This window comes from Miniopterus natalensis, chromosome 13 (genome assembly GCF_054644295.1).
Source record: "Miniopterus natalensis isolate mMinNat1 chromosome 13, mMinNat1.hap1, whole genome shotgun sequence".
Classification (NCBI taxonomy): Eukaryota; Metazoa; Chordata; class Mammalia; order Chiroptera; family Miniopteridae; genus Miniopterus; species Miniopterus natalensis.
In genome coordinates, this window is record NC_142093.1 from 40,482,358 (window position 1) to 40,504,869 (window position 22,512).

At 35.3% G+C, this 22,512-nt stretch overlaps 1 protein-coding gene across 1 annotated transcript in view; it reads right to left on the reverse strand.

Annotated features, from left to right (window-relative positions):
* The window catches only part of EXOC6B (exocyst complex component 6B), a 442,612-nt gene that overhangs the window by 241,944 nt on the left and 178,156 nt on the right, over positions 1–22,512 (reverse strand). The window contains exon 8 of the mRNA XM_016202591.2: positions 20,584–20,652. Within this exon, the coding sequence (XP_016058077.1) occupies positions 20,584–20,652 (69 nt within the window). The remainder of the gene's footprint in view (positions 1–20,583; positions 20,653–22,512) is intronic.

Consider the following 22,512-nt stretch of genomic DNA (forward strand, 5'->3'; position numbering starts at 1 on the left):
TGAAATCTTTATACATTGTTCTATTTAACTATTGTTTGTAATTTATAATTGCTTGGTGTATGTTCCGTATTACATTCAATCATAAGTAAATACCAATTTTACTCTTCCAGTCCCCCAGATGAACACCTAGATTGCCTCCACTATTTGCTACCAGAAACAATACCAAAATAAACACCCTCCTAAACACATCCTTGTGGAAATAAAGGAGAGCTCCTTGTGGGGTGTGGGCCATCACAATGTAGCCTCCAGTCTTGATAGTGAGCCACTAGCCTATACAGCACAGCAACCTTGAATGAATTATAAAAAGGGCTGCCAAGGTACCACAGGTTTCCTGTGGAACTTATCATTTCAATTTCATTGATTTTGTAAGTTAAATCAGGGAGAAACAGAATGTTTTACAATGTCCAGACACCCTTTCTATTAAAAGAATCTCTCTCTTAATGTATTCAGTACTTCTATGTGCCCTCTAATAGAGGTTTGAAATTGTCACTGTAAAGGCCTAGTACAGTTTTTAGGTTAATTTCTACATAACCTATTCAAAGGTTTATTTATTTTCAATTGTACTTCCTTAATGGAAATAAGTGATTTAGAAAAATGCTATTGTATATATTGTATGTACAAGTTTTTAACTCTTTAGTTTTTTCTGGGCCTGGAACATTGGAAACAACAAACATGGTGGGCAATGGAGGATACCGTTGTCCACTATTTCTCTTTGTCTTTTTCCTGACTTTATTTGGAATCCTTTGAAAGTATAGTCATTAATATGGTCTTTGATGTGGACATTTCATAGATGCCCTCACCCAAATTAGGAAATTGCCATATATATTGGTAGTCATCTCATGTCTTACCTATATCAGTATGTCTCATACTTCTTTTTCTCTGCTCAATGTATAAGGGACAGTAAAAACAATATTCTCATACTGACTGGTCTTTTTTCCAATAAGCTTATTGCAAAAAAATGTGTCAACACTAGGTTTAAAAAAATGAAAAAGAAAACAGGGTGATATTTCTTTCCCATTCTGGCTTCCCAATACGGAGCCAGCCTTGTCCAGCTGCATATGACTGTCCTCGGCTACACACCATGCTTCTACCTCCTGCCTGAGCAACTCTACGGCAGGAACCTCATTCTCCCCTCCCAAGTTGCCCACAACTTTATTCCTCATCAAAAGGGCTCTCTACTGGAGTCTCAAATCACAGAAAGCCCTACAGCCCTGAAAAGTATCTATACCACAGTTAAGACTCAGTGAGATGAAAAACACCTCCAAATTCATACATGCCACTAATACGAAACATGAGCGACCTAATTAAAGACAAACTAAATCTAAATCATGGGACTATAACAAAATATGTTAAGATTGCAACAAACATTTGCAGAGGTCCAACACTAGTATATATACATCATAATATATACAATGAAGATTTAGCTTCGAGCTTCTAAAACATAAACCATCTGCAGGGCACTGAAACACTTATATCTTGGCAGCTTTCCCACGGCATGAAAGGACCAACATTGCCAAAACACAGAGCCAGGAAGCCATCAAAACTTTTTTCCCAGTCTATACTCCTCAGAGCAGAATGCACTGTACATTTCAGCAACAAAAGGTACTTTTTACAAATAAATACTAAACATGCACTGCATCCTCCCGTAATTACTTATAATTTTATGTTACTAAATGTTCAAGATTACAGATGAGTTCTTTCTTTCATGTTTTACAACCCATTATATTATGTAACTACCATGATCTCACTTCTCCATAGCTAAAATAGTTAAAATACACACACACACACACACAAACAAAAACAATGATGACTTTCCTTAAGGTTTGAGTAGCTTTTATAAGTTTTAGCAGAATTCATGAGAACAACTACCATCAAGATTTCTGAGTAATACTCATCATTTTTACAAGTATCAGCTTGTTAATAATGAATCAGATTGCCCAGCGACATTCCCCAAGGTTCTAAATTTATTCAGATTATACCAATTAGACAAGAATTACTGGTATTTTTTAGATGTACTGACCATCACCAAAATTGAAAGAAAAAAAGAGAGTGTAATAATTGTAACTAATATTCTTTTATAGGAAAATATTAAACATATATATTAATTCACATTTGACGAGTAGTAATGTTTGACAGAAATATAATGCAAGCCTTAGTTGTATGTACAATTTTAAAATTTTCTAAAAGCCACAATTAAAAAGTAAAATACAGATGATATAAAACTTACCAATGATTTTATTCAATTCAATGAATATAAAATATTGTCATTTCAATATCCAATCAATAAGAAAGTATTGTATCAAGCCTTTGAAACCTAGTGTGTATTTTACACTTACAGTACATCTTGATTCAAACTATCCATGTTTCAAGCACTCAGCCACATGTGGCTAGGGCTACCACATTGGACAACACAAGTCTCCATCATCCAGAGCAGATATTTTACCCAAATACAAAAGGATGGACCATGTGCTCTGTGTACAATGAGTATGCAGTAAATATTTATTGAAAGGACGAATGAACAAAGTGAGTAAAGTGAGACAAAATATCGAAGCAACCAAAAAAGTACAGCACAAGCATATAAATGGAAAGATAAGCCATCACAGAGGACTTGGCTCTAGGTGGAATCTCTGCATCAAGCATCTGTGGCCTGCTATGCTATCACTATGGCTCTTAAATTACAGGAACAGCGCTATGGATGAGCCTCTTGAGCTAGGAGTAGACATTGGATGAAATAATAACTCTCAGATTATACACAGAAGAGCCAGTGAAATATAACAATGTCTCACTAAACCTCAAGTGCCATTTTTCTTTTAATGGGATAAACTCAAAGTATCTAATTCACAACACAACACTATCCACAAAACTGAAGCACAAAAGCTGTCCCCAAAGCCCAGAGTAGTGCAAGACCTCCAGCTGACAAAACAGCCTGCCCAGAACTGCTTGACTTGCCAGTAAAGCAGAGCAAAGGGAGAAGAAGCAGTAGAAGGGGGAGGGGAGTATCTCACATACTTCTTCTGCCCTGTTATTTCTACTCCCCACGATGACAAGACCTTTGTGAGCAGGCAAGGGAGTTGAGAAGAGAAAACTCAATCTCTGCAGTCCAGGCTGCTTCACATTTTTCAGAAATTACTGCATGTTCAAACAATGGAATATTTGTCAAAGTACAACTTGATCACCAGAATTCATCTGTTTTTCATAACCACACTTGACCTAAACTGTGCTGACTAAACAAGGCACCCTGTGTTTCACAGTCTGGAAAATGTGGCTCCCACCATCGTTTTTAGACCGCACTAAAACCTCTGGCCCCTACACTACAGCCGTTTGGTAACTAAGTGCATTCAGATTAGGCCAAGGATGATGTCTGCTGGCTTCCCCTGTTACATCAATCACAGATACTCATTTTCAATTCATGTTTTGGTTAATTTCTCTCTTTTTTATAGGTATCTATCAAGAGAGTGTAAAGGAGCTACCAATTTTTTAATATTTTTCTCTCCCTATGGACTATGTGCATACATACAAATTTACATGAATAAACACACATACTCTTTTAACTTTTTATTTGGAGATAATTTCAATTTACAGGAAAATTGTAAGAACAGTATGAAGAAACACCCATATACTCTTTACCCAGATTCATAGACCCTTAATATTTTGCCTCATATCCTTCATCAATTGCTCTCTTTCTACATGTCTTTTCCTTAACCATCTGAAAGTATATTATCTATATCTGATCCTTTTACTCCTAAATCATTCATTGTGCATATCCTGAGAATAAAAACAATTTTTTATATAACAGAAGAGTTATCAATTTTAGAAAATATAACATTTTCCTAATCTACTGTCCATATTCCAATTTTGTCAATGGAACCAATAATGTCCTTCCTTTATAGCATACTTCCCCTCAATTACAAGATTTAGTCTAGGGGTCAGCAAACCATGGCCCAAGGGTCATATCTATCCCATGACTTGTTATGAAAATTAAGTTTTATTGGAATACAACCACACTCATTCATTTACATATTGTGTCTGGCTGCTTTTAAGCTATAACAGTAAACTTGAGTGGTTGTGACAGAAACCCTGTGGCCCACAAAGCCTAAAATATTTACTCTCAGGCCCTTCAGAGAAAATGCTTGCCAATCCCTGCTCTAGGACAATGCATTATATTTAGTTGTCATACCTCTCTACTCTCCTTTAATCTGAAATAGTTCCTCAGCTTTTCTTTATCTTTTATGATTGACATTTTTGAAAAGTATTTTCTTTCTTTCTCTCCTTCCCTCCTTCCCCCCTTCCTTCTTTCCTTCCTTCCTTCCTTCCTTCCTTCCTTCCTTCCTTCCTTCCTTCCACTGAATGCTCTTTTCATTTTGGGTTTCTGTGATGTTTCCTCATATATTAGATTCAGGTTGTGTACTCAGGGTCAGAATACTACATAAGTACTGAGATAACCCTCTCAGGGCATCTCATTCAGAGGCACACAATGTCTACCTGATCCTCAATTGTGATGTTAATTTTGATCACCTGGTAAAGATGGTGCCCAATTACAATTTCTGCCTTGTAATTAATAAGCCATATTTGGAAGAAACTTTAATACCACACAAATATACTACTCTTTACCAAAATCCCCCACCTAGACTTAGTATCTAATGATGGTTCCTGCCTAAATAAATCTTTCTTGTAATAACTGCAAAATGAAGAACCATGAAGAGTCCAAGATATCAAACACTTGCAAGCCAACAAATTAGCATGCCACCATCTCATGGATGCTAGCAGAAGGTACAAAATTCCCGGATCAGAGACAAAGGACTTTATGACTAGCATCAATAGCAGCAACCAGAGAATCAGCATTTATGCTTGCACCCATTCCCAGAGCCCCAATTTCCACAGGGCATTGTGAAGAGGTCCAGGGGACACCGACACACAGCAGTTCTCTTGACCTTGAGGAACCTTGAGCGCTAGGAACCCAAAAACCTTTGTAACCCAGAAATCTTTAATCTTCTAAAGCTGGAAGCACACCTGCTTTTTTCTCAGGTGGGAGACATGACCCCTACCTTACAAAGCTGTTGGCTACACAAACAGCTTGAAAAGATGGTCTAGAACAAACAGAGTCAGTGCTTCTGCGCACAAGATGTACAGAGATGCAAGAGACCCATGACTGTCTCCCAAGAGACACTCAGCAACTACAAGTAAGTCCAGTCTTCTCCCCTATTTATGTATGCATGTATTTATGTATATATGTATTCATTCATTTATATATCTATTTGTTATTAATATAGACTCATAGTTTTCTATTTTTCCCAATGAAAACACCAATACTCACAAACTCTACTTTCATTTTTTCCACTAAGATTTTTAAGTCCAGCTACTTTTTATTGTGTTATTTGATGGAAGAAATTATACTTCTGAATTTCTGAATAATATAGGAAAAATCTAGAAAGACAATAGGCCAAATGCAACTAAAACTTAGGGGACGTGACCTCAAAGCCCCTCCTAAAAACCTGAATAACAGCCTTATAAAAACTCCCATGTAGCCCTGTTGATCGCTTAATCCCAAAACCAGTTGCAGCCAAGTGTAGTGTGGTACTGAATTTTCACTTTCTTATAGATATTGGTTTCAATGGCATCTTTTTATGTTATAAAGGAAAAAATACTAGTAGGCAGATAGGACATTTTCACAGAATGAAAGTAACTGATAGTATTGTTCTTTTCCCTGTAGCTATGGTCATCAGGCCTCCCCATAGATGGTTCTGGACAACTAGAGCAAAAATTTTGACAAACACAGTCACGTAAAAACTGAGAGTACAGAATTGTTAAAGTATGTGGCAAAGTCAAATCTGAAGGAGAAAGACTTTTGGAAAAGGTAGACTAAAAATGCAGAAGGCCTTCCCACCTCCATTCCTATTTCTAATCATTATTGAGAGAAAACCCTTAAGTCTGGTCCCTTACTGGTAACAGAAGAAGAAAAATTATAGATTATGCTTATAAAGTTCATATATCTATTAAAAATCACATTAGGATGTAATATAATATACTGAGTAACAATACTTGTAAGTGCTTAGAATAGGACTTCACACACAGCACGATAAATGCAGCCACTTCGAGGAGGATGACAATGGATAGAGGAAAAAACAAAAGACAGAATTTGTAACTAGTTTTTAGTTTTAATTCCTCTGTTTACCACTTACGTGACTTTAGATGAGTAATTTAACTGTCCGAGGCCAAGAACAGTTTTCTGTGAAAAGCGGTGTCTAAAAGAAAGGAGATGCAAAAGCCCTGCTCCCCCTAGTACTTTATGATTCTTACTCTCTGCATTAGAATTTGGATAAAGGTAACATTAAACGGGGATGGGTGGTGGGAGGAAGTGCACAGGTTTTCTTGTATGGTTTCTTATATCTCTGTAACCATGTCTACACACGCATTAGTCTAGTTCCCAATACCTTATTCTTCTCCACTGAACTCTTAAAAAGTTCTTTTTATAACAGGAAATTTTTGTGACAGGGGTGGGGGAGCAGAATACTTAAAAGTTGAAAGGAAAAATATTTCTTTTAAGATTTCGTTTGTTTCAGGTACTATGCCAGGTGTTTTTACATATATTAGTTAATTTCATTCTCACAGAAACACTGAGAGATAAACACTATTACTTGCATTTTTTTTAATGGGGAAATTGAGCCCTGGCTGGTGTGGCTAAGTTGGCTGGAGCATCGGCCCATGCACCAAAAGGTCGCAGGTTCGTTCTCGGTCAGGGCACATATGGGAGGAAACCATCAATGTTTCTCTCTCTCTCCCTCTCCTTTCCTCTCTCTCTAAAGTCAAGTTTTTTTAAAAAATTTTAATGGGGAAATTGAGGCTATGAGAAGTTATGTAGCATATCTAGGTCAAGATTTAGATTCAAGTTTATCTGCTTTGCCCCCAATTTTTAAAATATACCATGTTGACTAGAGGTCATTTAGCTTCTAATTTTAATTGTTTCTAAAATTACAAAAGAATTTTTACAAAATCTTTTATTCTTTGACAGAAGCTTCTTTTTTCTAACAGAAATAGACTCAGGTGGAATGCAGCTTTTACACTTTGGCTTCCCACCGCTCTCTTTCTGAAATGCAGCCTAAAAATGTAGCACCCATCTTGCAAGAATGAAGGCAAAAACTACACGCTAAAGACAGAGGACAGGAACAACTGAACGAACCAACACTGAACTGCCTACATCTGGACTTCTTGTCATACAATAAAAAAATAAACTCTGTATTTGTCAAAACTGGTACAATTGGCTTTTAGTTACATATAGTCACATACAATCTGAACTGCTACAAGCATCACCATTAAACATATTAAATGATCTCGTTTTTATATCTAAAAAATACATTAATACATCTTATACTCTGGGCAAGAAGAAATTCCAAACCTTAATTAATTAACACTCCATATAATAGATCGGTGAACTGCAACCAAAACAACAAAATCTTCTTACACTATAGCAGACTTGATAGTCCCTTCCTAGGTCGCTATTAATCTTTACATAGTACTTTCTAGAGGTATTTTGAACATTCATTCATTCATTCATTTGCTCCTTCTTTGTAGTGGGAATAACCTAGTATTCTGACATTTCCAGAAGTTCTGGTTAAAAACATTGAGACAAGAAAATGAGATGGATTCTACCCATGCTCCTTGAGAAAATCTGGGGTGTGGACAGGCAAAAAGTCTGAATTTCTACTCTAGTGTTAAGGTTTAAACTACCTCACCTCCACACTGTGGTTTGAGATAAAGGACTCTGAAAAAGTATAGAATCCACTACAGTCTCTAGCTCAGCTTTCCCAATACCCCACAATTTAAAATGAAATAGTTCCGCCCAGCCAGGCGTGGCTCAGTGGTTGAGCATCGACCTAGGATCCAGGCGATCGGGGTTCGATTCCCGGTCAGGGCACACGCCCGGGTTGCGGGCTCGATCAATGACTCTCTCATCATTGATGTTTCTAACTCTCTCTCCTTCTCCTTTCCTCTCTCTGAAATCAATAAAAGATATATTTTAAAAAATAAATAAATAAAATAAATAAATAAATAAAATAAAACCGTTCTAGCCATAGGTTAAAAACAAACTCTTCATTATACCTGCTACGACCACAGATAAACATGAGCTCCAGTGATAGCATTTGCTTCTGGTCAGAAGATCATTTTGGTAGATACAACCTACGTAACTGTCTGAATGACCAAATTTCCCCTATAAAACAAAAGGAAATTCCTCCCCTACATGTCCTCTTAGTTTAGATCATGAGGCTTGGTAACAGTTATTTATGCTCCCCTCCCCATAATGTCCAAAACTATTGGGACAATGTATTAAGCTAAATATTCAGTATAGAAGGCATTTTAAGGAAGTAAAAAAAGAACCTAACATTTTTTAATTTAAAAACTGAAAACAAACAAAAACCTGGCAGTCACAACCAAAATAGAAAGGAAAGGGCAGAAAAATGTAAATGATCTGGTTGGCTATATGAGATGAGGGAGAAAAGATGATAAATGTCAAACTCAGAGATCTCAGTAATGGAAGAAATTTGGCATAATTAATAGAAAGAAACATTAAAAGGGAGAAACAAAATATGAAGTATGTTTCAGAAAGAAAACTGCCTGTCCAGGCATCCTTATGAGAGAACATGGGGGTGTATATATCTGGGGTATAGACTATGAGCAGGCAGGAGGAGGTCAGAGAGTTAAGCCAAGGATAGAATATGGAAGACTGTATAAACCAAGTTAAGAAGTTTACTTTATTCTGAGATCAATGAGAAACTAAAGTAGTTAAAGCACAGTTTTGATATAATTTAAATTTTGTTTAGGATCACTGGGTATTATATAGAAAATGAATTATTTCCTGTTCACTTTATCTCAGCTTAATAATAGTTACATTATTGTGGTATCTAAAGCTGTTTAAGTGAGATATTATTGTTTTAAAAAAATAAGCAAACACACTTGAGAAGTTCAATGTTCCCTAAGTAATGCAAGCATTACTTATTTTTTGAAAAACAAATGTAAGCATGTCTAGGGAAAAGAATGATTAAAACATTTTTCCCTCTTGTTTTGTTCAAAGCCAATTGATATGTATGCCCATGGGTAATAAGGTCACCAGGTTAAAAGAGCAATATGACAATCATAAAAAGCTAGATTAGAGCTACTACAAACCAGGGCCCATTAGCCCATACTACAGGAAAGTTATCACTATAAATGGCTTTTCCTGTGCCCTTATCAATGCAGTGCACAAAGTATCTCACCCTCAGCTTTTCTCTATGATCTATGCAGTGTTTACGCCTATCTAACCTCCCCAGGCCCTGGTGGGTCAGTGAAACTAGAGGCCGTGAGATATGGCAGGAGAGTGATGGAACAATCTGTTAAGTGTCAGAGATGGACTACGAGTCACCAAATATTTCAGGGCAAAACTTTCCACATTAAAAAAAAGAAATCTCTAAAGAAAATACTTAACATACGTTCTATTGCTCAGAAGTCCTCAAGGTCACTATGGAAACAAACCAGAAAGCTTCCAGCTCTGTTCTCACAGTATAAGCTGGCTTCTCCACAGTGCAGCTGCATTCATCTTAGGTAGTGGGGGAAAGCAGATGAACATTCTGAGGGGCGAAATAAAGCCCACTTAAAATGAAAAAATTTTTAAACATGTATAAAAAGGATCAAGAAGAATAGTGTCTAAATATCAGCGCCTGAAATATGAATCACATAAAGTTCTTAAAAAATAAATTTCCTAACATCATGCTATTCCAAAGGATTTGAAAATGCCACCTACTCATTTCAAATTACTGTTCGCAGAAAGGCTTTTCCATTAAAAGTTCAATGTTCTTTTCTTATTTCCCAAAGAAAATGTATATATTTCAAATAAACATGATGGATTTTAAAACACCAGGCCTCTTAAGAGTCCCTTACAAAGCAGCTTTTCTCTAGGGCCATTCAATTACAAACTTTTTGAAAGCAGAAAGTGTCCTGATCGCCTTTACATCTTTCACTGCTTAAATAAAATTTAGCATGGTTACCATTTAACATGGTTATTTTTTGCAGATCTTCTCAGAATATACTTGAGTGTATCAATATGAACTGTGAAAAACCCAAGACAGTAACAGAGTAGAGAGTTTTGATGACATTTCAAACAGGAGTCCTTTCCTTTTTTTATTTTTTTGAACAGATCAACTGATGAGGCTGGTGCTCCCCAGAAACACATCTTCAGAGACAACTTTAAGGAAATCTGGATCATTAAGCTATATGCCTCTGGCGATGCTGGAATTCTATATCCACAGTTTCCAATTCTGTGTGACTAGCAAAATAAAGTGATGTTTCCCCCTCTCTCTGCAACACCATCTTTGAAAATGTCAAAGAAGAAAAAGAAAAAAAAACCTTATTCACAAACTCTAGGCACCTAGAATTTTGCATATAGGCCTCATTCTCATTTGTCTTCATTTCTACTATAGGGGTAGAAAATGACCCTGCTTATATTTAACACCCAGACAGAATATTTAAACGTTCACCCGTGTGTCTTTGTAAAATATTGAGTTTAAATAATGGGTTTTTACTATAGTTATATAAAATACCTAAAAGTCAACAGTCTCAACGTTTATAATAGAATCAGAGTAGCTCTACAAAAAAACTAGGCTATGGTGAAGTACAATCAATTTTAATGAAAACTAAAAAAAAACAGTCAAGAGCTCTATTTACCTATTATAGTTCACATCAATGGTCAGTGAGCAGCACTGACAAAAAATTATGTGAAGTTGATGTATGATTTTTTTTGTCATTTGCCAATCAAGATGTAGCAGAAATGCTCTGCAATTTTTTTTAAAGGGGGGGGGGTCTCATTTTTAAAAATCAATAATAATTTTAAAATATGGCATCAAAACTACACTCAATCCTTCAGATTTCCTTTAAGTGTGTGTTTCAATTCTTGTGACTAAATTTACTAGATTATTAAATAACAACAGTTCAGGAATAAGAACCCTAAAACTCTTAACCTCTGGTACCAACAAAACTATTTCATAGCCTGATTCAGTGAGGCCAGTCTCTACTAGGTGGGGTGTTTTCTTCATATTTAACATATAAGCCACCTACTTAATGCAGTCGAATTTGTGAAGCACTATGAGACTGCTGAACAAAGTGTTTTATATAAAAATCCAATGTATTATTATAAATACATATGTAAACAACCCTTCAACTACCACTATACAATAGGATCTTTAAGCCTAAACTTGAGGATGTCAAACTATTCATTTTCCTTTAATTGAAAACTCCAGTAGTATCTTAGATTCTTCAAGTATCTACTTCCCAAGTGCTTCACTATAATAGCCGATTGCTACCAAAGTTCTTTAAGTAATATCATTAAGTAATTCCCTGGACACCTCAGAAAACATGTCACATAGAACTGCTTATATCTGTTCCTTTTTCCACTCTCCAAGTCCTTTCCTTGCTATTATCTGCAGCTACATGGCCATGAATTTTGTAGTTTCCCCCAGCTGTCAGTGCAGACCATGTGAGTACAAACCCTCAGATTAGAAAGGGAGAAACATGTTCCAGGAAGCTTCCTGCCCACGCCACCTCACCCCATCCCGGTTCCAGCAATGATCATGAAGGATTGTAAAGAGGCTGTGGGTAAGTTCAGGCTCTGCTGCTGATTCACCTCTCCTAATTATAGCCCAGTAAGAAGAGACGCTATTAAAAGTAAGAGGTAAAATATTCTGAAATTTAACACAATTACTTATGTTAAAGGAGATAAATTACTAACTAGAGTTCTTAGAATTATCCCTAAATCTCTGCTCTGAATCTTTCTAAGCAGAAGAATTCAGGGGACAAAACTATTAGTTTAGGTGCTGAGACTAACTTATTCTTAACAGAAAAAGCAGGTGACCAGTTTGCGATGCATAACGGCTGTTCAGGGAACAAGGATTTATGACACGGAAATAAGGTCACTCTGAAATATGCTTTTATATTTAGATCTTGGCAAGGCTTCTAAACCTAAGAAAAAGGCAAGGTGGTAGGGAGTCCTTAGGAGACACAGAAGGGGCAGCGCAATGGAATTGGGGTAAGCTGTTCTGAGGCATAGGTCTATGGTCAGTAGGTACCTAAAACCTAACTCACCTTGTAGTTCCCTTTAGATGAGGGCTTCTTTCTAGGTCTATGATGGATAAGATTCAAAAGTTGGGGAAGCCTCCAAAGTCTAAGCAAAATCATACATGCACGGACCTGTGTGCATTTTGTCTGGGGAAAATGTTCCCAGCTTTCATCAAATTCTCAGAGGCCCTTTGCCCAAGGAAGTTAAAATAATACTGTACTTGCTAGAGCCTTTGTAAAAATGAATTCACTACACTAATTACATTCTGCATTTCCTTATATCTTTGGCTGGTTTACAGTCTTCTTTAGTGATCAAAGGGAATTAGATACAACTGAGGTTCTTATGATTCACACTGCTGCTTACTAAAAAAATTTATACGTTGCTATAATTTCTATCCCTAAGCCCAAGATGTCAGAAATCTTTAAAGTATACCTTTTATTATAGTATAACACACATGCAGAAAAATACAGAAATCAAAGGTGTACATTTATGAACATTTTTTAATCTGGAATCTTTAAAAATTATGACTCAGATGATGTAGATACCCAAGAAGAGGACAGGATCATAAATGAGACCCATACACTAGGGGTATGGTTGTATTTATAGGTTTGCTCCCACAGTCTCCTGAAGACACCTAAGCTCCTTTTTGGGATATATATATATATATATATATATATATATATATATATAGACACACACACACACACACACACACACACATATACCCTTTCAGTGACAGAAGGGTGAGTTAGCAGCAAATTTGGAGAAGAGTCAGAAAGATGTTACATTATATAGAGGAGCTTAAAAGTACATACAAATCTTTTCTAAAATGAGCTGGTTTTGAGGCTTGGAGCCCAAGTCCATCAACATGGCAGATATCACTGAGCTGAGAGAATTTTCAAAAAATCTGCCAGACAGACTGGTTTCTTGTCTTCATTAGACAGACAGTCCACCCATCTTTTAAACTACTGCCACACTATGTACAAGAATCTCAGATTATTATTCATCATTTCCATCCAGAAAACATTTTAGCTTGTTATTTTCTCCTTAAAAATGTTATCTTTAATGACTGTAAAATGTTTTATATCCTACCCTTACCTGCCGGTCTCTAAACTGTATATGAAGATTTAAACAGTATAAGTTGTTTAAAACAATTCTACAAAAGATATCTACCTTTGCCCTGCACACTTCCACTGCATCACTACATCAAGGACTGAGTCTCAATTAACCACTATCTGACCCTTGTTCACTTTCTTCCCTCCCCTCCTCCTGCCAAAGTTTGCCCTTCCTGCCAAAGTTCAGCACTTCCTAGAAAAGTCTCGCTGCCTGTTTGATATTGTACTTCACTTTAGTCACCAAAGGAAGAATTTACAGGTGCTTGGCCCCATCTATAAGACCATGACCGAAATCTGACCTCCTGTTACAATACGTGAACTCCTGCCCTACTGATAAGGCTGGCAGATATAAGTAGGATTTTTCAAATAATCCTTTGGGAATTTATAAGCAGCACAGCCATAAAAGGGGGGTGAATGGAAGGTCGGTTTCACTAAAAATAATAAATATTGCCATGTTTATTCAAAGTGTGCCTTGTTATCCTCCAGGCCAAAAGTTCAGATAAACACTATTGTAAATGACAAAATATTAGAACTTTTTGTTACTTCTGTTATGATCCTTCCGTTGGACACCAATAGAACTGTTTTCCCTCGCCTGAGTCCCAGCCCTGATATTGTATAACACTGCCTGAGACCAGAATACTGGATTCGTTCGCAGGTCAAAGAAGGATAGTTACCTTTCAAAATCAAAACCAAAACTTTATTAAATATTATATACTACTAATACTGAGTGCTAAGAACAAAGGCTAAAAAAGATGAATAAAACATGGTACCTGCCCTAAAAGAGCTTATAGTCTATTGAGGAGGGAAAATACATATTTAGAATACTCACTAATAGAAACATGTACTAGGTCCCATAATAGTGCCAAGGGGATGGGGGTCAGGAAAATTTGCTGGAGGACACAAGTATGAAATAAATATGAATCAGTAAAATAAAAAGAAATGAGACTAGTAATTCAGGCAGAAGGACTAGCATGAGGAATGGATGAAAGCAAGGTAGTAACCAGCAGAAACATGGCAGACAGTATATAAACTACTCTATCCTATATTATCTTCTATAATTCTGTATTTTACTCCACAGATGACCACAAAGAATTTTAATCAGATAACATATACGTCAGATTTGCATGACAGGTTACTATTGCAACAGGGAGGAGTGAGTTATTGATGTCTGATATGAGGCAGGGAGAACAGTAGGAGACTCAACAATCCCGGTAAGAAACGGAACGAGGGCAGTCATTTAAAGATGGGCAGGATGGCACCAAGTAAACCATTCCTAGATCAAGGTAGCGGCCGCAAGGTACGGAGAGCTGAGTGTAGCACTGAGAAGAAAGGACGAGCCTAGGTTTCTGCATGGTAACTAGACAGGTGGCACTGTTATTACCTGAGCTCGCTGCAAATTCAGAAGAAATAGATCTTAAGGGGGTGGTGGGAGATAATGAGCCCATTTTGAAACATGAAGAGCTTGTGTTGCCAATGAAATATCCAAAAGTTAAGGTTCAGTAGACTATTATATTAAAAAGTGTACAGCTCAAGGAGAAGCTGAGAACTAGAGATACAGGGTTGAGAGTCATTAGCACGTTAAACCATGAAAGTAGGTAACATCACTCAAGAAAGACAGGAGAGAAAGAAGAGAAGTGGCAACACTGAGGGACACAAGGCAGTAAAGCCCACAAGGACCAACACAGGTAACAATCCTCAGAAAGGCTGGTAGAAGAGAAGGGAACCTACTGGAAAGGAAGACAAAGGGATTAAGAATTTTAAGGAGTACATGATCAATAAAGTCAAAAGCAGCTGACAGGTCCAGTAAGATGCAGATTAGGGCAGTGGTATGAACAGAAGATAAATGCACTGAGTTCATGAGAGAAGGAAGAATGAAGAAGCAGAGGCGAGTCTTGCAATGGAAAGAAATAGGAGGAATAAGGTTTATTTTTCCCTCAGTCCTCATTTCTCTACTCCCAAATATTTTCTTAAAGTCTAATGTTAATATCAATTAGATCAGAAAATAAGAAAATATTTGTCACAAATCTTTATATTAAGTAATCTATTTTTAAATATTTTTGCCACTAACATTATGAGGACCTTCACCATACATAATACTAATTAGTGATTTGAGAGTGGGGAAACAAACACGGAAAAGTGACAAATTACAGTCCCCAAAAAGCTTTGAAAAGGCTCATCCCTAGAAGTTATATATATCTGGCCCTTACTTTAGCAAAGGAGATATTTGAGTTATTAAAGTCCCTGTAGGTCTGGAACAGCAATGTCTCACAGATAAACACGTATTCCAGAAAAATATAGAGCTGAGTTCTTACCACTAGTTATACCTTTCAAAACTAGAAAATACTATGAATGGGAGAGGGGGCCTGTTTCTGCCATATAAACATTGAGTTATCAATTTGTTATAAATTGCCAACATTATAAAATGCCACTCTGTAGAACTGATTTTTAAATGGGCAACTTAAGGTCCTCCTGTTTAGTCTTCACAGTTTAGGACTCTACAGTCTTTGTATACTTAAGAAGGTATAAATTTTAAATAATTGACAAACTTTTTATGTTTATGGCAGAGATTAGAACCTCTACTTGTCTATATTCTTGTCAAATAATTTTTAAAATATTAGTAATGTGTCTAATAATCAGCATCAGAAATACATAATTTTGGCTAAATTAACTGCCATCTATTAAATGCTAATTATATGCCACAGACTGAGGTAGGCACTGTTCATACAATATCTGTACTGAGCTAAGAAGGTAATTATTACCACATTTCACATGTGAAAAAGCTAAGGTTTAAGTGGCTTGCCTAACACCACACAGCTGGTAAGTGTGCAAATACATTACTTCAGTACTCTTAAGAATCACTATTAGAGCTCTCATTTGAGGAAAATTTGTTACAATTTCTATATCATAAAATCTTACAAAAACTAGCATGCACACAGTGATGAAAATCAGTGCTGTCATATTAAAGTCATTCAAAAATTTTAACTTGTGCCCTGGTAGGTTGTAATATTTCTTTAATGCATAAGTTCTTGGCTTATTCACACATTCTTGCTTCTCCAAATCCACTTCACGTGGAAGAGAAAATCAGTGAGTGTTTACTGAATAAGTAGGTGAATAATACGGGTAGAGTTAGCATATGTTCAAACAAATGTACTGCATTCTTTAGCTACCACTTATTTATTCATTCATTCAACTAGTATTTATTGAGTACCTACTGCATGTCAAGGACTGCTGTTGGTACTGAGAATATAAATTAAACAAACTATCCATTTTCATAGACTTTACAGTATTTGAGAGGAAAAATTCACTTGATTTCACAATTATGGGGCTTAAAATAAACCTTGAAACTTGATATGAGTGAATATGGTTCTTTTTCTATAGACATTTGGCTTAAATACAACAACTATAAGCTCCTACCACCATACATACTAATGAAGAGACTAAACAAAACCATGGAGCATGGAAGCAAGATGATAGGGAGGAAGGAGAAAGTGTGTGGCAAAGAAAAAAATGCATATTACTACACAAGGGGTTTCTACTCAACTGTCAAGAAACTGATAACTCCTATCTTATATAAATAATTTCATAAAAGAGAACAGGGAAGAATCTTCAACCATTTTAATGAGGCTAACATAACAATGACTTATAAATACTATAAGGACAATACAAAAAAAGAAAGAAAGAAAATTATAGGCCTGTGTTACTTATGACCATATTTATAAATACAAAAAATATATATAAATTAATTAATTAATAAACAAATAAGACTTAAATTCCACAGGATGTTAAAAAAGCAGTAATACGTCCTCATCAAGTTGGATTTATCTAACAAATGCAAGGATGGTTTAATATCAGAAAAATCTATCAATGAAATTCACCACATTCATAAATTAAAGGATAAAAAAACCACAGAATTATATTAATAAATTTAGAAAACAAATTCAGTAAAATTCAACATTCATTTATGTTTTTATTTTAAAAATTCAGGAGTCTAGGAATAACTAGATGAATATTTACCAAAAACCTATTGCAAACATCAGTTAAGGGAGAAACTTACAGATACATTCTCTTTGAGATTAGAAATCAGACAAGGATGCCCACTATCACCTTACTAAACAACAAAGTAATGATGATCCTGGTGAATACAATAAGATAGTGAAAAGAACAATGAGATACATGGATAGAAAGAAAAGAAACAAAATCAAATTTCTAAAGGCATTATGATCAACTATACAGAAACATATCATAAACCAAAAAGCAAACTGTAATAGAAGAGCTGAGCCAAGTTGTCAGATGTAAGGTTAACATACAAAACTCAATAGTGTTCCTCAATATCAGCAATAACTAATTAGAAAACAAAGTAGAAAACAGTAACAAAAATTGTAAGTATTTTGCTACTACCCTAACGAAGAATGCAAAAGACTATTAACATAGAAAAAAGGCTTGATTAAATAATTTAAAAGTAGATCTTATTCTTTCATGAATGAGATGACTCAGTATTATAAAAGTATCAGTTCTTTCCAAAATTTATCTATATTCAATCAATTCAAATCAAAATTCTAGAAGTACTTTTTTATGAACTCAAACTGATTCTAAAATATATATTGAAAAGTAAAGGTCTAAAATAGTGAAGGCAATTTAAAAGAGGAGGAATGAGAAGGGACTTCTTTTACCAATATATGTAGATATATTACAAAACCAAATATAACAAACTATAGAGCTGAGAAATAGATTCGTGTAAATATGGATATTTAGGGTATTGCCAAAGGTACTACCAGGACTCACTGGTAATGTATAAATTATGTAGTAGAAATATAATTTGGGAAAATTTAATTCATCACACAGAAAAAAATTAAGTTTGATCTATCCCTCTTATTATATACAATGGTAAACCCAAGACAGATCAAAATCAAAATGTGAATGGTAAAATGTTAAAGATAATGTAAGGCAATGCTCTTGACCTCAAAATAGAGAGGGATTTAAAATAAAATAAAAAAAGATGTAAAAATACAAACTACATGTAAGGTTAAAATTGATAGACTTGATTATATCAAAACCAATAATTTCTGTTTCATAAAATATAACATAGACATACCTTAGCATATGATGGCAAACTGGGGGGAAAAATTTACAATATCCTAAACTGTCAATATCTACCATATACAGTGTAAGAAATTTCTAAAGTTTCTCTTTCCAGCAAAATAAAAAACTAAAACTAAAACAAGAAATCTTGAGAATATTACACTAAGCGAAATAAGTCAGAAAAGTTAAGAACCATATGATCTCACTCATGTGGTATATAAAACTGAAAGCAAAAATGAGCAAACAAGGAAAACAAACAAAAACTCATTGACACAGACAACAGTGCAGTGGTTATGGAAGGAAAGGGGGTAGAGGGGTAGTAAAGGGCAAAGGGGATCAAATATATGGTGACCGAAGAAGATTTAACTTTGGGTGGTGAGCACACAATGCAATATAAAGGTGATGTACCATAGCATTGTACACTTGAAACCTATATAATCTTATTAGCCAATGTCACCTCAATAAATTTAATTTTTAAAAAAAGAAATCACTGTGAAACAGAAACAAAACCAAAATTTAAAAATCTTTTCACCTATTCTACATATAACAGACTAGCTATTTCAGAGGAAAATATATATATATTTATTTTCTAGGTGTTTTACTGAAAAAAAATTCAATACAAAAATTGAACAAAGGTTAAAGATAGGCAGTTTAGAGAAGACAAATCTTAAATAATTAGTAAGTCTATAAAGAGAATCATAATATTACCGGTAATCAGAGAAATGCAAATTATAACAAAGAGCTATCATTCAACATCCATCAGGTTAACAAAAATTAAAATTAGTGAAATTAAGTATTTTACAATTCCTTATGACCCAGGAATTCCATTCCTAAGCATAGAAACTTGCACGCAAGTCCATAAGGGTATACAATTTGTTACAGAAGAATATTAGAGGCAATTTAAGTTTGATCACTAACATAATAGATAATTAAAGCACAGCAAACACAAACCATCAGGTAACTATCATGCAGTAGTAGGAGCGATGAGTTAGATATACAGACAATAACAAGGATAGATATTAGAGATCGTGCTAAAAAAAAAAAAAAGAAGTAAAACTAGATCCATAAGACAACACCATTTGAGTAAATGTAAAACACCTACATATATAAAGATCACTATTTTTCAAGGACACAAACACAAGCATGACTCTATATTAAACATATTAGAGTTAGTTGGGGATAGGAGACAAGTGGGACTGTGGATAAGAGATGAACGGAAAAAACATGATAAAATAAAATTCAAAAGGTGGCCTTGTATGAAATGATAACAGTGTGTCACAAAGATATATATGATTTCTTTAATTCTCTGAACATGAGATTGAAAAAAATTTGTCTACTTATTTTAAATGCCTTGATACAACTCAATCGATATCCTGCTTCATCTTTATTTAACAAGGAATGAGAGGTGGAAAAAAGAAGTTAGACAGGGGGGATAGAGGGAGGGGGAAGAGGAAGCTGGAGGGCTAGGAGAACTGAAAGGAAGGAGGAGAGAGGAGAGAAAGCTACCAGGTCTTTTCTCAAACTAATAGAGATCACCACAAAATACTGCAGGCCATAAAGTCCAAGGACCAGTCCAAAACTGGAGTAATGACTAAGTGACACTGGGTTAAATATCTGGAGAAAGAAAATGGTTGACAGACTGGGCAGTAAGGTACACTCAGACATATTTTGCTACGTATTTTGCTTTGCCTGATAGTAACAACAACCTGACAGAAGCCTAACTGAACTTTGCTAGAAAAATATCAATAATTGGCTTCTCTCATCAATTTGTCTTTAATGATACTTTAATGTCATAGTTCAATTTTTTTAACTGACTTTGTATGTATCTGTGTGTCTACAAGTAGGTGTACTACCAAGATGGAGAGAAATTCTAATTCATATATTAGAATACCATTAACACCCATAAAATTATCCCCCCAGAGAAGCTCTTCTTTCCATATGCTTTGACAAAAGGAGTAACTGTCATCAGGAATAAAAAACAGTTTTTACATTACTTTAATATGTAAAGATAGGCTATTGTTATTTAAGTAACTACATTATTAAATTAAAAACTGGAATCTGAACATGTGACTACTTTTAGGTATAATCTAATAACGTGTTGACATAGAAATTAATGTTACGAGCTACAGCCTATTACATGGCAAACAAAAGATCCAAGAAGAAAAGAAAGACTTTTTATAAAACTTAATACTCATTAAATAATAGTTTCTCTGTCCTTATTCTTAATAATAACAAAAATTATCAAAAATGAGAAAACAGAGTTTGAATTCAATATGTATCTTTATTAGGCAGAGCGAAATAAAGACTCACCAGGACAGAATATATGTGTAGACATCGATAAACAGGAGAGAAATCCACCAAATCTTGGGCCCCAGGAACCTGCAAAACAATCAAGACTGTCACAAAATATTCAAACAAAGCTATTAACAGCAACTACATTCATTTTTACTATCCAACTGTTAAAACACACACACACACAGAATATGCTAGAAAGAGAGGACAGATCATGTAAAAAATAAGATAAAGCATGGAAAAGCCAAACCTAGAAGTAATACCAGCAAATTATAATATGAACAATGCATATAGATTAAACCTAGACATCCAAAGAGAAAGTAAAACAAAAAAACACCAGGTAAGAAATGGATTATAGTCACAGTGCTAAAACTGATTTGTTATGTGACCTGACAATAGTAAATCACAATTACTTTGGCTTCAATTTCCTTAACTGAAAAAGAAACTATGAGTTGACCTATAGGAATTTAGTAAGAATAAAAGGAGACACTGAACATAAATATTAAACAAACAAAATAAAGCAAAAAAGACAAAATTACAGAAAGAAATAATTTTTTTAAAAAGACTGAGCTGAAGTTTTTATTGTAACACTGGTAACTATATGATTCATCAGAATATAACCATCTCGCCCGACCGGGCGTGGCTCAGCGGTTGAGCATCGACCTAGGATCCAGGGGATCAGGGTTCGATTCCCTGTTAGGGCACATGCCCAGGATGCGGGCTGCAGCCGATCAATGACTCTCATCATTGATGTTTCTATCTCTCTCTCTCCCCCTTCCTCTCTGAAATCAATAAAGATATATTTTTTTAAAAAAAGAAAAAAGAAAGAATATAAACATCTCTATATTTACTGGTTCAAATTTATTGGCGGTTTTGTTCATTTGCCTGCAGCCACGAAGGCAGAGAATAAATCTCTACGTATAAGAACCTCACAGTGCTACATACGTTGTAAACACTCAAACTTTTATGTGAATCCAAAGATTGACAGCAAGGTGCTCATGATCCTACACCATAGCCCAAGCAACACTACTGAGAAAACAGTTTATAGACACATGGGCCCATGTAGTTAAATAAAAAGTAAGATTAAAAGCACATCTTAACACAAAATGAAGCAAAGCGACCATCCAGGCACTCTTGCTTGAAATGACCACAGCATTAAAGCCTCTTTGACTGCAAAGCAGAGATTTGGGGAAAATTTGTCTTTCCAGAAAACCAGAGTCTACCAGTGAAAACCATAGCTAAACAAAACACAATCTCAAAAGAAGAAAAATAGAAGAACTTGATAAAATTATATTTATAGTAGTATTTAAACTACATAAAAATTAAAATGCATATGAAAAAAAGACAAGAAACGTTAAAAAAAAAAACTTGACGTGTATAGGTAATGAAACTTTTTTCTTTTACTTAGAATTAATGATTATAAAGTTATTTATTGTAAATATATTTATAAAAAGTTAAGGATATATCCTAACCTAATTTTGAATAAAAAATTCAATCACCACTTTGTTTATATTTTCTTCCTGCAGTTTACTTTGTTTTGCTTTGACTCAGAGATATAGTTTTATCCAAAAAGAAACTGCTTCAAACCATTCTTCAGACAGAGCCTTGGCCCCTTCCCAGGTCGGATCCATCCTTATTGAATGAACAGCCACATTAGGGGACAGTTTCCCTACAAACCTGTGATGAATAAACTAATGGGGACCCCTTACTAATGGGCTAATAAACTGGTTTATCTGCGGGACACACACACACATGCACGCAGAAGACGAACGCCTTTCCTGTCATCTCCCACCAAATTTTTACAACCAAACCTCTCCTCCGTGAGGCTGTGCTAACACCGTCACACTCCGCTTCAGCCTAAGTGCCCTGGCCGGGGAACATGGGCTTTGCTGCCTCTCGGCTCTGAAACCACAGCCGGCTAGGTCCTCCCGCGTACAGGACGGCCCG